Consider the following 17,787-nt stretch of genomic DNA (forward strand, 5'->3'; position numbering starts at 1 on the left):
GTATCAGCCTGAGCAGATTGGAAGCAATTGTTCCTTCTTAACTACCCTCCATGCCTATATATTGACAGAAATTTCCTTATTGCTACTGGATTTTGTGCCAAGGGCTGCACTGTTATAGGGTTGTACTATATGGTAAATCAGGGTTAGTAGGAGCCACCAGGTTAGCACTGATTTCTTCTGGTAACTTTTCATTTAACAAAATGGTTTAGGTAGATAATTATGGCCTTGCGGTAAGGCTTACTGGTGTGAAGTACAGATAGAGTGAGTAGGATGAGAGGAAGTTCTGGTGTTGGACTCCACTCCACTCCTTTTGGTGACAAGTGTAACTATTATTCCAAAGACATAGGTGTGGTTCTCATGGGTATGTGCTACCACTGGTGCACTGGCACAATGGGAGCAAAAGACATCAGTCAGCATTTCAACCAATGTGCTGTCTACACTCAAAAGAGGTGTAATGGAGAGCACGATTTGAACCTTGTGTCTCTGGGCAGATGAGCCATCAGGAAGCAGAGCATGTAAAATTTCACACTGAACATCCAACTTTCCCAATGTTGTGTGAGTCAAGAAAATTAAGCTTGCCTTACAGGCCCTGAAAATGTTACTAGAACCAGTGATAAAAGTGTGAGTGAAATGTCTTGGAGCATCATCTCTCACAACCATTTCTGACTTTCCATCCAAATCTTTGTTCATCTCCCAGTATTGTTTAAAAACAGAAACAATGTAAATTTCCATGATTTTTAATTCACATGTGTAGGAATATATAATACAAATTACAATATAAAGGAAAAGTAAAATAAATTGAAAAGAACGACTAATTTAAAAGAGCATATTTATAATACACAAAATGTAGGCTCATTTTACAGCATGGATGTTAAAGGATCTATGTCAAGCCCAAATCTTTTGTTACTAACAACTTAAATTATTGGAAGAGACTTAATTGTTGGCATTATATTTCTTGTTGTTATTCTATTCTCATTCATTTGTGCTGTACACTTTTCTCATTTAACTTGGCTAATATAATGAAGTGGAAGTGAACAGTGAACTAGAAGAGAATTTTCTAGTTCTCCTTCATTAGCACAAAGTCGTCTGGTACAGAACAATGACAAGAACATATAAATAAACAAATTGTGACTGAAATAAAAAATTCCCCAGAATGTTAGCATTCATATTAGGCTTTGCAAAGTTAGAGTGACCAGATGTCCCAATTTTATAGGGACAGTCCCGATTTTTGGGTCTTTTTCTTGTATAGACTCCTATTAACCCCCACCCCCTGTGCCAATTTTTCACACTTGCTGTCTAGTCCCTTCAGGGCCAGTGCAACCATTTAGGCGACCTAGGTGGTTGCCTAGGGCGTTAGGATTTGGGAGACGCCATTTTCTACGGCAGCGACTGTGGCAACTGGATCTTTGGCCACCCCAGTCGCTGCTGGCATTTAGACGGAGGAAGCTGGGGCAGTGGGGTGCGGGGAGGGCCACCTGCAGCAAGTAAGGGGGGACTGGCATGCAGGGGAACTCCCCGGCTCAGCTCACCCGTGCCCCGCCTCCTCTTTGATCACGCCGTGGCTGCTTCACTTCTCCTGCTTCCCAGGTTTGCAGCATCTAAGCTGATTGGTGCCCCAAGCCTGGGAGGTGGGAGAAGTGAAGCAGCGAAGGCATGCTCGGGGTGCTCGTGCACGGAGCAGGGGTGAGCTGCAGGGGGTGCCTCAGGGCGGAGTTGCCACGGGGGGGAGGGGCGCCTCAGGGTGGAGGGGCAGAGCTGCCGCGGGGGAAAGGGGGGCGCCTCAGGTTGGGGGTGCGAGGGGGCTGGGAGGGCACAAGGTGGAAGTTTTGCCTAGGGTGCAAAACATCTTTGCACCGGCCCTGGGTCACCCTATGCAAAGTCCACTTCAAAACAAAATCTAAATCTGGGGCCTAGATCTAGCTGACAGCTTTAAGGGCCAAATCCTTATTCCTTTGTTTGTTCTGTTTTCATGTTCTTATATTGCTTATCACATTCACTGACCACTGAAATCAAGATGAGATGAATTTGGCCATTATAAGGTACAAATGGCTAAGAGGAGTAAAGGCCTGATTCTGCAAGGTGCAAAGAGTTTCCTGTGAACTGCTGAGTACTCTCATCTCCACTAAAGATCATTGGAAAACAAACTTGTGGTGTTTCCAATGGTTTTAACAAGAATGAGAGACCCTTACGTCCTCCATTAGACCATGTGATAGGCATATTCTAGTACCCTGGGGATGGATCTTCAACTAATATAAACTGATCAAACGCCAATTACTACAGTGCAGCTGTGCTGATTTACACCAGCTGAGGGTTTGGCCCTTGATTTCTAAACATTTTTCTATCCTGTACTCTCTCTGTCTCCAGTGATGCGGATTCTATCTGTTCTAGCTGCTTTTACCATTTCCACTCCCTACGTCGACAAAAGATGGAAGCCTGATTTTCATGGCTGTGTATTTCAGGGAGTACCACAACCCATGCCAGGTTGACCAAACCACTCCATTGTCATGGCGTCCGGTGTAGTTTCCTGTTTTATAATATTGTCCATTGAGATTCGCTGCGTGGCATCTTGTAGGGATGAAAGGGGGGGAAAAAGGAGACTCCGTTTAAAGTGAGAAGGCATTGCATCATTACAGCAAAATACAACGTATTTTTGTCAATCTGCATTTGAATTCAATGGGTCTATGCCAGTTTACACCTGATGAGGACCTGGCTTATAAGGGCTTAATATGAAACAAAATGCTTAGTCTTGCAAACTGTCCACATGCAGAACTATTGACTTCAGCGTGCATTCCCTGCAGAGAGGGCCTGTGAGACCAGACTCAGTAATTGCTAACATACCAGTAATACCCACCAATGAAATATAACATAAAAGAAATATAATTATGGCCAACTGTGATAGAAAGCTCAAAAATTAATCACCCCCAACTAGAGAAATGCCCTTAACATACACTCTAACTGCTGGTTGAGCCTGTTTGTGGCTAGGAATTGTTTCCTTCAGGCCCTTGGTGCCCTCTTACGCTTTTATTCTGGAAGTCATCGTGAAAGCTGTTTAAACCTCTCTGCCTTGAATGGTAATGAAAAAACAGACTGTTGCTGCATACCCACCCACAGCCTTAGTCCCATGTGCATCACTCTTTGAGTATTGGATACAGTCAACTTCCTCCTATACCTGTTAAACCACCAGCCACACTTGTTCTCTTGTGCACAGTTGCCTGCTAGGAATCTGTCATGATCCTTGTCTGATGTGGAGAACGGCATCCCACTGAGTGATGCTGACCACTGTTCTTCAAAGTTACTCCCTCCAGACAGAGCATCACCAGCATTACCAGAATAAGTGCCAACCCATAACCTGTAATTGTCCTGCAAGAGTTAAATGTAAACATTTCTCTGTTAGCAGCAGACTTTTATTTCTTTTTTAAAGTTCATAATTGTTTTCTGCAATATGCTGTGGGCCAAATTAATCCCAGGTATAACTCCACTGAAGTAAAAAATGATTTTGGTCTTATTCTTTTTTATATTAGCCCTGGGCCAAAACCCCATCTAATCTACCAAATATACTGCCAAGTTGCTCTCCTGCTACTAAGGCTACAAGTATTATTCTCTTTCAACACCTACATGATACAAATTGTCTGATCCTGGCAGGAATACCTAGAAATTAGAAGAGTGGCTTGAGGGGCAATGGTGGTGAAATACTCCAGACTTGTCATCTTGGAAGATATCAACGCATACATTGAAAAAGGTTGCAGATGCAAAAGTCCAAAAATTCATCTCCTCTCTTGCCTCCCTAGGACTTTCACAGATCATCTCTGGTCCAGCCTCACAGCTGGTCACGCTCTGGACCTGATTTGCAGCCTAGCTGTCAAGACAGAGGACATCATAACCCAGCCACTCTTTTGGACAACCCATCACCTCATTAAGGCAGTGGCCAGAGAACCTTCCAGCATCTAGCCAACAAGAAAGACCAATGAGTCTGATTTGACCATAAAAACTCATGGACTCCAACAAATTGCAAAGCTTGCTGAAGGACAACAGCACCCCACCCACAGCATGAGGTGTCAAGGACCTGGTGAATCATTACCATTCTACACTGGCCTTGGCCACTGTTACGCTGGCTCCTATGCAGCCCCTTCCTCCCCATTGCCCACACAGATCTCCTTGGTTTTCTGATACCTTGCAGTGGTTGAAGAGGGGCAGAAACTCGAGTGCCAGTGATGGAAAACAAAGGCTGATTCAGACAGGATGAAACAACAAATTCCTCAAAGCCTAAGACATGTTGTGCTCCCCATCAGTACCCGGTCCAGGGAAGCTAATGATCCAAACAGTGGACCAAATGTGGTGATGAATCCTGATCACGTGCCACCTGAGGCACGTTACACATATGCAAAGAAGAACAGGCCAAGAGAATCTTCCTATCAGTGTCCATTGAGTCTGCCAAATCCTGCCCCAAGGAGTCATCCAGGGTGATAAACCTCTTAGTCAGTCAGTCCTGAGTGCCTATAGCCTGCATCAAAACAGAGCACCAAGTATAGCAAAAATCTATCATCCTGCTTCTCTGAAAAGATCATGCATATTCAGGAAGCCATCGTAAACAGTATGGATCTGCTCTGCCTATACCCACCAACCAACAGCCCTCCTGCATTCCCAGAGTTCAGTACATTCTCTCCTGAAGGAGTTATGGACACCCTAAAGTAGTCTTGACCCAAGACTTGTGGATCTGACACAGGCCCCTTCTGGCTTGTGAAAGAAAATCATGAACAACTGGTGCCACTCCTGAATGAAATAGTCAGTGTCTCATTTAGAGAAAGAATCTTCTCTTCCTCCTTCAAACACACGATAGTCTAACCAACACTGAAGAAACTCACCCTGGATACTTCAGTCCTAGCCCGCACCTGGTGTCAAAGCTCCGATTCCTGAGCAAGCTCACAGAGAAGGGTTCAAAAAAGAATAAGATAATGTCATGGAGGATAGGTCCATCAATGACTATTAGCCAACATGGTCAGAGGTGCTCCGAGCATTCCTAAACCACTGACTGACAGAAACTGGGACTGGAAGGCAGAGGATTGATGCACTCAATAATTGCCATGTACTGATCATTCCCTCTGAAGCATCTGTCACTGGCAGCTGTCAGAAGATAGGATAGATGGACCACTGGTCTGATCCAGTATGGCCATTCTTATTCTCTTAAGCTAGCAAAAGACCAGCTACAAGCTCATCTAATGGAAGCTAACATTCTAGATCCAGCACAATCTGGTTTCAGGCCAGGACCTGGAATCAAAACCACCTTAGTGGCACAGATGGATAATCTCCTGCTGTCAATGGATAGAACACATATCTATTCCCATCCTTCTGGACCTCTGCACAGCATTCAACACATGAGATTCTGCAGACTTGCCTGCAAGAGGTGGCCAGGGTTCAGGGTAATGTGCTAAAATGCTTTGAGTTTTTCCTGAGAGAACACACCAAAAAGTAGTAATGGGAAACTGCACTTCATTGATTTGTGTTATGCTGATAGTATGCTCAACATTTTACTGCACCTCCATCACTAGACCTCTCACTTGTACAATCCCACAAGGATCAGTTCTCTCTCAAGTCCTATTCAACATCTATATGCAGTCATACAACATGGACTCAAGTGCCAGCAATACGCCTATGACTCACAGCTCTATCTATCCTTCACCACATACGACCACACCACCAAGATGCTCCAGTGCTTGGATGAGATCAGCTCTTGGATGAAAAACAGTTGGCTGAAGCTGACAGATTGATGCTGGTGGATACACATCCACAATTGGTCAATTCAGTCTATAGGAGTCTAGCAAAATCCATTAATAATGCTTTCTACCATCTCCACTTGGGTAGACACTCCATCCCATCCTGGCAGATAAAGACCTGGCCTCAGTTGTTCAGACCTTCACCACCTCTTGGCTGAATTACAGAAATGCAATATACCTATTCATGAAGCCTTCAGCACTTGGAAACTTAAATTAATTCAGAACACTGCAGTGCATTTCCTTGGCACACCGACTACCGAGATCATAGCAAACCTGTCCTCCATTCTCTACCCTGGCTTCTAACAGGAGTTCAAATTAAGTTCAGGGTCTTGATCCTTATGTTCAAAGTGCTCCAAGGTGTGGGCCCAGTATACTTAAAAGATCAGATAATGCTCCAGGACAAAAACTGTGGTCTGCAACTATGCTCCTTTGGCACAACAGAGCTCTCAATAATAAGAGTGAAGCTTGTGTGTGAGAGAGACAGCCTTCTCCGTGGGCCAGTCCAAGACTGTGGAATGAACTCCCCCAGGAACTATGGAGCATCACAAATCTCACTACCTTTCACTCCAACTGCCAGGCACATCTCTTTGATCTTGCCTTCTCTAACATGAATGCACAAAACCAGGTATATTTATATAAAAAAATAAACAGAACCCGAAAATACCCAACACCCACATCCTACCAAACCAAATCACTCCACTGAACATGCTTCTCCCTCTGGGGGGAGTATGGGAGAACAAACAACCCATGATATATGTGTGGCCATGTCGCATACTGCACCACTGGAAAGTGCTCAGATACTACAGTGATGAACACAGTAGTCCTGGAATGAGACTGATAATAGATGTGTAATAACTGTAGGTTTTTTCTTTCATAAAATTTGCTTTTACCACTGATTGAAATGGACTTGTCCTAAACTTTCATAACAAAACTTGAAATGTGGACAGGTTCTCCAGAAGGTCTAGTGAGGGTGGCAAAACTTTTGGTGAACTTGGGCCAAGTAACAAGCAAACCTACATCAAATGCCAGCAAAATTGAACCAAATTTGGAGTGAACTTTGGCCTATTTCAGGTTTTCAGGTGTGAACCATGTAAAATGTTGTTTTCATATTCTGACCCCAAACCAGACAAAACTTGGCGGTTTTGGTTGAATTTTGCTTTGAGTTTCTGCAATCATTCAAATCTGAAGCCCAAACAAAACTCACAGGGTACAAACTTATATGAAATTAACCTTAAACAAAGATGCACAATTGAGATGAATCAATGCCCCACGTCTGAATACCTCCAAGCTCTGGAAAAATTCATTTTCTGATCTGCTATCAAGCTTCTCTGCTGCCCCTTCTCTCTGTAATGGGCCAAACCAAAATACTGAATCTAACTGAAACTGAACTTTTCAAAAGTTCACATTTAGGCTCTTTGTGGCTTGGTCCTGTCTCTAGTTGATATGGACCCCTGTGAACAAAATGGATGAGTTTTGCAGAACTTTATTATTAAGATCTCAGCAGGACTGTACTAAAAGTCAAATAGAACCCTCTCCCTGCAATAACAAACAAATCACTATTGTCTCAATTTCTTACCTGCTCATTCTTGATCTGAAAGTTTTCATAGATTGCATATCGTCTTTCTCCATGCCAGTCCATCAGGTCAATTTTTAGTGAGTTTTCCTCTGGATTATAATGCAGAATCTCATTAGATTAGTACTTCACAATACAACTAGTTAAGAAGTTGTGCAGATAGAATAATACCCTTACCTCTAACCAGCAGATCATAAATGTGCTCATTGCCCAGCCAGTATTCGTCATTCTTGCCCTGGAACTGTCCAAATCCTTGTTTGTAATCAGCCCATTTCCTGAAGCGAGATACAACTACCAATTTCAGCCCTCTATGTAGAATGCTGAGATTAGGGAGTTTGTATCTAACAATCTCAGTCACCCTATTATTGTGAAATCTCCTGACAAGTGAATCTTTGGCTTTCTCTATAGAAACATTTTTCTTACATATCCTATTCAAAGCATAAGAAACAAGACAGATTTATAGCAGCTCATTATAAATAAATACTAAACAATGTTGACTGCTTTACATATTACTCTCTCTCACTCGCTTGCAGTGGGTTCAATCCTGCTAACACTGCCAGGTACAGTGCTTGCAGAAGCCGGTCAAAAGTTACTGGACAGATGGAATGCAGTAGATGTCCTAGATTTGTCTTTTAGTAAAGCAGCTGACAATGAACCTCACAAAATCTTAAGTAATTAATTCAAATTGTCTCCTTACAAGTTACAAGAATTCTGCCTTGCACTCTTAAGCACCCTGCAAACTCAGGACTACTATCCAATATAATAATGAACTGAAAACTGGCTAAAAAGCTGCAAACAAAAGGTAGTGATAATGTCTCAAGTTATTATTATTAATCTCATTTATTATGGCAGTGCCTCAGGTGTCCCCATTGTCCCAAAATCAGGTCTCCATTGTGCTAGGCATCATACAAAAAGAAAGTAGTAGACAAGCCCTGCCCTGGAGAGTTTATAATCCAAATAGACAAGACAGACACAGGGTAGTGGAAGAGATAGAACACACAAATGGGGTGATCAGTGTGATGGTGGCAAATTCATGTTAATTCCACTTTTTGGCATGTTAATTCCACTTTTTGGGTGGGGGGGTAAATGGGCTGAGTTAGGAGTGGATCAGCTAAGTGGAAAGAAAAGGGATGGGGGAGTCAAGGGGACAGGGCAGGGGAGATGAGGGTAAGAGAGGCAGGTGAAGAGACAGAGGGGAAAGGGGGAATGTTGGAGCCAACAACCAATCAGCACAGGGCAGAGAAAGTTGGAGTACATTCCACAGTATTGGTCCTAGCTTTGGCTACTTCTGGTCCCACCAGCGGGAGTCTCTGGCCACTTAACAAGGAGGAGGGGAAGCGCTGCCTGGATCCTAGTACCCCAAGCGTGTGGATATGTGGGGTGTCTCCCTGCACAATTCTTGGTCTGGAGGGGGAATTGGCTGGGGGAAAGGTGGCCTTGTCTGGGCCTCATTTTACCCCCCTTCCCCAAAGTGCAAAAGTCTCTGCTTTGGTGGGGGTATAGGTGGAATACATTGGCCTGTATTGTATCCATATCCCATTTCAAACCCATGTGTAATTTGGATCCACTGTCACCCCTATTTGTCTTGCAGCATCACTACTTGCCTGTTCTGTCCCTCCCTTCAAATATATGTCTTTTGAATTATTTTTCATCAGATTACGTAGGCTGCATTTTTCCAAGATGAATCTTCTTCTGTTACGTTCTGCCCCTGGTTTTTTTCTCTCTAGATTCCTCTGTGTTATTTCTATATCCCCATTAATATTCAATGATCCTTCCAATTTAGTATGCTTTTCAGATTTCATTAACATACTGTTTAGTAGAGCTGGGCAATTTTTTTTCATCCAATGATTTATTCTCTGCCAAATGCAATTTTGGGTCGAATTTGGCGAATAGTTTCAGCAGAATAAAAATGGAGGGAAAAATTCTGAAAAAGTCAAAATGTTTCATTTCTGCATTATCAATATGAAACATTCTGACTTTTCATTTTGAAATGACATTTAATTTGAAATTTAACTAGATTTGTCTTTAAAAAGGAGATGGGTAAAAAAACCCCAAACCTAAACAAAATATTTTGTTTGAGGACAAAATAATCATTCATTCATACCCCTCTCTTCTCCACCTCAAAAATTAGTTTTTCATTTCGTTTTGTCAAGAAAAAACAAAAAAATTTGAGTCAACTCGGAATGAAAATGTTTTCAGATATTTTGGTTCAGTGCCTGAACCAAAAACTCAGTTATCCCTAGCTCTACTGTTTATTTCCTCTTCCACATCATGAATGAAGATGTTAAATAAGACTGATCAAAACACCAATCAATGGACCAGATTGTCAGGTTGAAAGTGGCAGGAGGAGGCTTTTTGTAAATCTCCATGTAAGAGCCATCTTCCTGTGGCTTTCAGCCAAGACAATCTAGACCAGTCTTATTTAGCATCTTCGTTAACATTCTGGAAGAGGGAGTAAATAGTACATTGAGCCTTAATAGTTTTCATGATATGAGAGAGGATATATCGTTTAATCGGTTGATAGCAGATGGTTACTCCCATAGGTTGTCCTTATTTGTGCAAATACTTCTAATCAATAAGGACTAGAACTGAGTGAATTTTTTTCAACAAATTGTTTTTCCATTCAAAAGTGCAATTTTTGGTCCCTGAAACTATTAATTGAATTTGGGTTGAATTCGACAAATAGATTTGGTTGAAACGACTTTTTCTGAATGAATTGAAATGTTCTGTTTCAACTTTTAGAGTCAAAACAGCATTTTGATTTCAAATTTGGCCAATTTCAAAAACAAATATAACACAATAAGAAGGATGAAGTGCACCTGAAACAGCTGAATCAAAACAAAACCTAGGAAAAAAATTAATGTGGAGACAGCCCCAACGTTTCAATCAACTCAAAACAAATTGAAAAATTGGAAAACAATCATTCTGAATTGAATTGAAATGTTTCAGTCAATTCAAAATCATTTTTTTGTGTTCTTCAATTGGATGAAAAATTATGAAAATTTTTTTTTGTTCAAATCGAACCAGATTTTTTTCCCAGATTTTTTGATTCAGCCCCTGAACAGAAAAACTCATTGTTCCCTCATATCTGCTAATGACTAAATGCATGAGTGCATATTTGTAGGATTGGAGCCTAAAATAGCAGCCTTTGACAGTAAGGTGCCATCAGAGGTTGGACAGAATTTAAAAATCACAGCAATTCTTAATGGAATAATTTAAATCCCCACTGAAATATTAACCACACCACATACCTGTCGAAATTCTCTTTGCCATTACTGCGTCGCTGTATTACAGTCCATCCCCCTCCATCAGACATGTCACAGTACGCCAGAAAAGGTTCTCGGTCTGCTCTGGGCCTGATCCGGTAGTATCCATTTTCAATTTTTCTGCTGTTAAACACTGCAGAGCAATCTGAGCAGAATAGTATTGCTTCATAAAACAGTAGTCATGGAAGAGCAAATAGCTGACATTAGTCAAGAGAAATCATCCATAGAAGTTTGTCTTAGGACAATGATTTCTAGCTCTTCTGTATGGTCCCACTCTGGCTGGGCTGGGAGTTGAATTTGTAAAACAATGTTTAAATATGGTTCTAGCAAAAATTGTAACACAGTTTGGCCCGCCAGGATGCATCTAGATTAGCAAATTCAGGACCCATCTTTTGCAGCCTCACCAATGGTAATAGCAGCAGAAGCTGTAGTGCAGAAGACTCAGAAGAGTTTATCACCATCATCTCAACCTAAGTCACCTTTAACTTAGATTCTTCCTCTATTCTGTGCTGTGAAATCCTCAGCTCCCATTGAAGTCCCTGATATCAGGCCACTGATTTAAGAGTTGAAATCAGGATTTCAGACTCTAATTTAGGTCCCCTAGTTTTGAAAATTTTAGCCTAGGGCGAAAAGGTTTGATGTTGTGACAATTGCAAAACAATATCATTCTGTCATTGTGTGCTTCTGCAATATTGATCTGTTGCCCAACAGAAATCGTGCCCATGGACCATTGTGCCAGGTGCTGTACAAAAACATAGTGAAATACAGTCCTTGCCCCCAAAGAGCTAAGTGAATGAGACAGGCAGAGTGTAGGTGAGGAAGAGAAGTACAGGGAAATAAAGTGACTTGCCCGAGATGATGCACCAGGTCAGTGGCCTGGGGCCATGGATCTACCCTTAACCCTCCAATGCATATAATAGATAGTACATATTTTAGATTAAGCATTTTTAAAGAGATAAATTTCCTGTGGATTTTGTTAAGGGAAGTGGATAAGATATAAATATGCCTATCTGTTTATAAATGGAACATTGCAGCAAAAAATAAATATTTCGATATGCTGAAGTGATAGTGTCTATTATATTCTTCTGCAACATCTACCTTGATCGTAGACTATCAAGTTTCCACTGGTTGTGGGTAAAAGGATTTCAGGCTGTATGCTCCTCCTGGCTGAGAAGATCTTGCTCTTTGTTCTATGATAGTTGTTCCCCAAGATGTCCTTCAGCTGTAATTCACACAACTGAAGCAAGTCTTGGAGCAGTTTTAGCCTCTGTTGTAATTTAGTGTTGTCTAACAGGCAGAGGTCCTTATCCTAAGGGGGAAAAAAGAGGCATGATGTAATTAAAGTGATAACAATAGAGAGAAAGTCTGTAGCTCTTAATGATCCAAACACATACATCTATCTTGAGGAGGCAAGGGGATCCAAATTTAAAACATCTAACTGGGTAAAGAGGGCTATTATTTTTGTCTCTAAATTATTACAGCACAGCCTACATGGCAGATGAATTGAGCCCAATGAGGAAGGGTTTTTTGTGCTGATTTTGGCAAAGAGATTCCAGCAGTGCAGCATTAACTAACTGGCCCATCAGAAAGTGACTTTGGACAACTGGTGCTCAACTCTGCTATCTTTTAATGAAATCAGTGGACTTATTTGCAAAGTAAGGTACTGAGTGGCAAAATATGGATCTCACATTGCAGCCCCAGAGATCCTGTAAGGATGCAGAATTCTGAGACCTCTTATTGTAAAAGTGAAAGATAAAGGGACAGAATCCACTCACAGTTACTCTGGTATAAATCTGCAGTAACTCCATCTAAATCACTAGAGTTACTTGAGATTTACACTGGCATCACCAAAAGCAGAATTCACTAGGAAAAACATTTTCGGTGAGAATCAAACCAGAAGCTCATATTGCTGTATTCCTTAAGAAAAAGTTATAGCAAACTAAGCAACAGAGTCTTATTACATGGATTTGCACAGCCTGAAGTTTGCGTGGAGTAGTGGGGTTGAATGACTCTAAAAATTCCAAGTGAAGCTGAGTCTAGTTTGGCTTCAAAGTTATGCCAAGCCTTTAGATTTCTTCTGAAACCATACATTGATTTAGGTGGGCTAACAACTTGACCCAGACTCAAGAAACCACCACAGAAACCTATTGATGTTAATGACAGAACTACCTTCCTACCACTACCAAAAATGGTTGCTCCAAGTCAGGGGTGAGGTAGAGTGCGGACAGGGCCGGCGCTTTCATTTAGGCGGCCTAGGCAATTGCCTAGGGCACCAGGATTATTGGGGGGTGGCATTTTGCCGGGGGGGGGGGGGGAGAAGAGGAGAGCACGAAAAAGCCAGTAACGATAGTAAGCAGAAGAAGAAACAGAGCGAGAGTCAGTGCAAGACACAGATAACGGACAGACTAGGAACTAGAACGACGGAAGCGAGTGAAATATAGAGCAGAGAGAAAGAGATAGAAAAGAGAGAAGAAAGATCGAAAGTCAACAACGAGAGGACGAGAGCGAGCAACAGAAAAGAAAAGATAGACGAGAGGTCACAAAAAAAAAAAGAAAAGAAGAAGGAGGAGGGGACAGAAAAAAGAAACCAGAAGAACAGGAAGAGAGAAAGAAACAGAAGGAAGTAGAAAGAAGTGAATAGCACAACATAGGAGAGAGAAAGGCAAGAGAACGACAGTGCGAAGGAGGGAAAGCAGAGCGAGGGCGTAAGTCATCTTAGACCGGGAGGAGAGGAAGAAGTAACAGCAACAACTTCGAGAGAGAAACTGCGGAAGAGAAGTGTTCGGAATAGAGAAATCGAGAGAAAAGAGAGTGAGAAGAAAGAGAAGAGTCAAGGAAAAAAAGAAGAAGAGGCAGAATAAACTAATAAGTTAGAACAAGAGGAGAAAAAAGGTAAGAAGAAAGAAAAGTAAGAAAAAAAAAGTCAAACTAGCGAAGAGGAAATAGAAGAGAATGAGGTTGAGGACGGCTAGAAGGGATAGATAAGAGGAAGAAGGAAAAAGAAAGGCAGAGTAGGAGGGAGGGAAAGAGGAGAAAGCAAAAAGGAAGAAAAAAAAAGGAAAAAGAAAAAGGCAAACGAAAGAGAAGTAAAGAGACAAAGGAAGAGGATTAGGATTACAGGAAAGAAAAAAAAAAAAAAGGAAAAAAAAAAAAGAGAAAAAAGGGGAATGAAGAGGAGAAGGAAAAGAAAAAAAAAAGGGAAAAAAGCAAGACAGTGTATAAGAGGAGGCAAGAAAGGAGGAAGGGAGAAGACAAGTGATAGAGAGAGAAGAGAGTAAGAAGCCAAGGAGAAGAGAGAGAAGAACTAGAGAAGGAACGGAGAGAGGTAATAGAAAAAAGAAAAGGGAAAAAAAAAAAAAACTCTGAGGAGAAAAAATAGGAGAAAAAAAAAAAGAAGAAATGAAGAGAAGCAGGAGAAATAAGAAGAGACAAAAAATAAGAGAAAAAAAAAAAAAAAAAGAAGAAAAGCAGGGTAAGAGAAAAAAAAAAGTGCAGAAAAAAAGAAACAAAAAAAAAAAAAAAAAAAGAGGTGTTGGATAAAAAAAAGAGGAGAAAAGAAACACTGAAACAAAATAGAAAGGATAGAGCGAAGCATCGGAAAAAAAAAAAAAGAGAGGAGAAGAAGTTGGAGTATAGAGGACGAGACAGAGTGAGTATCAGAAGAATAAAGTTGTCAGAAGAAGGTAAAGAAGAAGGAAAAAAAAAAAAATAAAAAAAAGGAAGAGAAAAAACAACAGAAGAAGATGAGGATAAGGGAAAAAAAGAAAAAAAAATAAGGAGAAAGAGGAGACATTAGGCGAAGAAAAGTAGAAGAGAGAAAAAAAAAGAAGACATAAGAAAAAAAAAAAAAGAAAGTAAGGAAAAAGTTAGAAAAAGAATTTCAGGGACAGGAGAGAGAGGAGAACGTAAGAGGAAGGAAACGCAGGAGTAAAGTCAGAGAAGAAACTACTTTCCTACCACTACCAAAAATGGTTGCTCACAAGTCAGGGGTGAGCGTAGAAGTGGCGGACGAGGGCCGGCGCTTTTCATTTAAGGCGGAACTAGGCACATTTGCCTAAGGGCATACCAGGATTATTGGGGGGGTGCCATTTTGCCAGTTGGGGGGGGGGGGGGGGGCGGCGGCAGGCGCTCCGGTGGATCCTGCCGCAGTCCATGCCTGTGGAGGGTGCTGCTCGCTGAAACAAATTAAACAAATGTCTTAAGGAAAAGGCTAAGGGAAAAACAGTCCCGAGAGGAAGAAATGAAGTCAAAAGTAAGCTTCTAACCTCACCTTATTAAAAAGATAATGCCTTTTAAACAAATCCTTCAGAAATATGGGACAGTTCCTTGCACCGAACAAGACCTTGCAGATATCTGCAACCATTTCAGACCTAGAGGATAGATTGGCCCACTGATATCCTCATATGTAAACCCCAAATGCAACAAAAAGAGACGCTGGGGCAGGATCTGGCTGCTGTGGGATGCTTGGTAATGACAGCTACCCTCACCCTAACAGCCTGTAAAAAGAAAAATATCTCTAAACAGGAGAAACTATTCCAATTGAAAAAGGGGTAGAAAAATTGGAAAGTAATGGCCACATCTGGGAAAAAGAGGCTTGGAGACCCCTGGGAAACATGGAAAGAAGTAAAATATGTACAAACTATAACCGTTATATGCTGCTCTTTAAAATATTAGTGGGTTATAGTGCTTAATATTAATTTATTTATCATATGATTGGTTTTGGGGGTTGTTCACAAACTGTTAGGGAAATGTTTTTAAGAAACCACTATCTAAATAGAGAAATATCCCTTAAAAACTAAACAAACTTCAAATGGCCTAGGTACTTATATATAAAAAAATAACCACCAAATAAACCCTCAACTCCAATCAAAAAGGAAAGCATGCTGTCAGTTTGGCTTCTGTTGGAAAACCTGTAATGAGGTATTCCTTCAATGGCTAATTTTAAAAATGAAAAACTGCACCCAGATTTACAAACCTCTGCTGCAAAAGCAGACAAATAAAAATGTATGTAGTACTCAAACCTAGTTAAGTGCCCTTAAGGCTGGGTACGAGAGAGTTAAAAACAGCACTCTCACATCTTTACAGCAGCAGTAATATCAAAAAAAAAGAACATTTGAGACGGCCCAGAAGGGGCAGAACTTTTGGGACCCTCTGGACTGAGGGGAAGGGGGATATTTGGGGAGATTCCCCTCCCAGGGCCAAGAATGCCATTGCAACAGTAAACACAGGTCTGTTCTGGCCTCAGGACCTCCAGGCATGGCAGTAGTGGCTGGAAATTTTAAATGAAAAAAATCTAAAATCTAAAGTCACAAAGAAATGCACCACTTAATTAGGCATTCTGTGCAGTCCCAAGTACTTGAACACACTGTGGCAGAGACTGAGCAGGGTCTGCCATGTGGGAAGCACTGTGCTAATTTGTTTCTAAGCTTCTGTCTTTTGGCTCTGAACCAGAACTCAGGAAGAGCTGGTACCAGCTGAAAAGTCTATAAATACCCCATGGTTATAGTGTGCGACCAAAGTCTGTGTTGCATGTTCTGTGTTACATTTCTGTGTCTGTCTCTAGTGGTGTCCTGTGCTAGCATTGGATCCAGAAAAAGAGGAATACTACACTAGACAGGGCAATGTCTTTTCCTCTGTCTACTTCCCCCATGTCCATCCAACTTATCAATTCACCACTTGTGTCCAAAGACTTTGATCCCCAGTGCATCGGGTTTATTTTTTTGTTAGGTTTTATTAATATATTTGTATTGTTAGTTACATTTGCTTGTATTGTTAATTTCCACACTTTCCTCTATGCACTCTGGTTCTACTTCCCCAGCCCTAAAGGTATTCCTGGCCCCTATAACCTGTAAACCTTGGCCATAATTGTAGGGCCCCATCTTTCAGGTACCCAGAAACCTCTTAAAACAACTGTTAAAAATAGGGATTCTGCAACATTTTTAGCAACTAATGTTAGTTTTAAGTCCAAATCAGCTTAACCTTGCATAACAACTGTGGTACTCCTCAGAAAGTCTCATTTGTTGTGTGTGCTTGAGAAGGTCCTGACCTCAGTAACTTTTATTGTTTGATGGCTATTGCAGCATCAAACTTGGACTCATCTTATTTGTCAATGTACCAATTATTGTAATGTATATGGTTTTTTATTGTATTCCCAGTTATTATAACTATAAATTGTTTGGATTTGTGTTAGGTTATATCTGATGTTTAGTCAGTTGTACTGGTTTTTTTTAGTTATATTCATCTGGTTATAATTGTTTGATTTGTTTGCAACAGATCACCTGTGCCTACCATGACAACAACTACTGTAATGGTCATAAATCAAGGGCAAAGTGTTGTAGAAGCAGCCCACCTGGCTCAGCAGTTCTAACATAATTTTCATCCCTCATTGTCCTATTAGTAATCCTAACTGTTATGTTGGTTCTGCTTAAAACAATTACATGAAATTGTTTTTTAATTGTTCACTTTATTAATGTAACTTCTGTTCACCATTCACTACACTTGCCTGCATTGTAACTTCTGTTCACTGTTTGCCATATTGTAATTCAAACCCCATTTTAAAACGCTCACTCCATTTTGTAAAAGCTTCCTCCAACCTTCATTTTTGCAAACCCTGCTGTAATCTTATTAGTTAGTTTAGATGTGTGAATGAGGCATGTATGGATGATAAAATCAACCTCCAGCCCCAGCCTGTCCTGATGAGGTGAAGTTCAACTACCAACGGCTGAAGACCTAGACAACAGTGAAACAAAGTAAAAAGCATCCACCCTAAAAAGAAAAGGACAAAAGAACAACAGAAGGAAGATCAAAGCCAGGTTCAAGGCTGAAAGTCACGCCTGCAATTGACGGGTGTGATCAATCCAACCCAAAGGCAGCGTGACACAGCAAGACCTATAGACTTTGAATCCAAACTAAAAGCCTGTAAAAAAGAAGGGTGAGATAAGAGACTTTGGGTAACATTCTGCTGCCAACATGGAGCCAGCCACCTGCTGATTAATTTAACAACAGCAGAATGAAGCAACTCCCATGAACTAACATAGGGAAAAATCCCTATAAAGCTGGACTCTGAAGACTGAGGACTTTGAGTCTATGGTTCTGCTGCCAGCCTCCAGGAGCATCAGGTGCACCTGACCCGGACTCGGCTCCACTCTTGTGTACAGAGTACCTGGCCAGTATTCTG

The 17,787-nt window shown here is 41.2% G+C and overlaps 1 protein-coding gene across 1 annotated transcript in view; it reads right to left on the minus strand.

Moving 5' to 3' along the window:
- Nucleotides 1-721: 721 nt before the first annotated feature.
- The window catches only part of LOC116833556 (fibrinogen-like protein 1), a 29,976-nt gene continuing 12,910 nt past the window's right edge, over nt 722-17,787 (minus strand). Inside the window, exons 3-8 of the mRNA XM_032795146.2 lie at nt 11,709-11,919; nt 10,596-10,755; nt 7,522-7,619; nt 7,348-7,436; nt 3,170-3,360; nt 722-2,565 (exon numbers count right to left, since the gene is read on the minus strand). Of these exons, the coding sequence (XP_032651037.1) occupies nt 2,385-2,565; nt 3,170-3,360; nt 7,348-7,436; nt 7,522-7,619; nt 10,596-10,755; nt 11,709-11,919 (930 nt within the window). The 3' untranslated portion in view covers nt 722-2,384. The remainder of the gene's footprint in view (nt 2,566-3,169; nt 3,361-7,347; nt 7,437-7,521; nt 7,620-10,595; nt 10,756-11,708; nt 11,920-17,787) is intronic.

Source organism: Chelonoidis abingdonii, chromosome 1 (genome assembly GCF_003597395.2).
Source record: "Chelonoidis abingdonii isolate Lonesome George chromosome 1, CheloAbing_2.0, whole genome shotgun sequence".
NCBI classification, from domain to species: domain Eukaryota; kingdom Metazoa; phylum Chordata; order Testudines; family Testudinidae; genus Chelonoidis; species Chelonoidis abingdonii.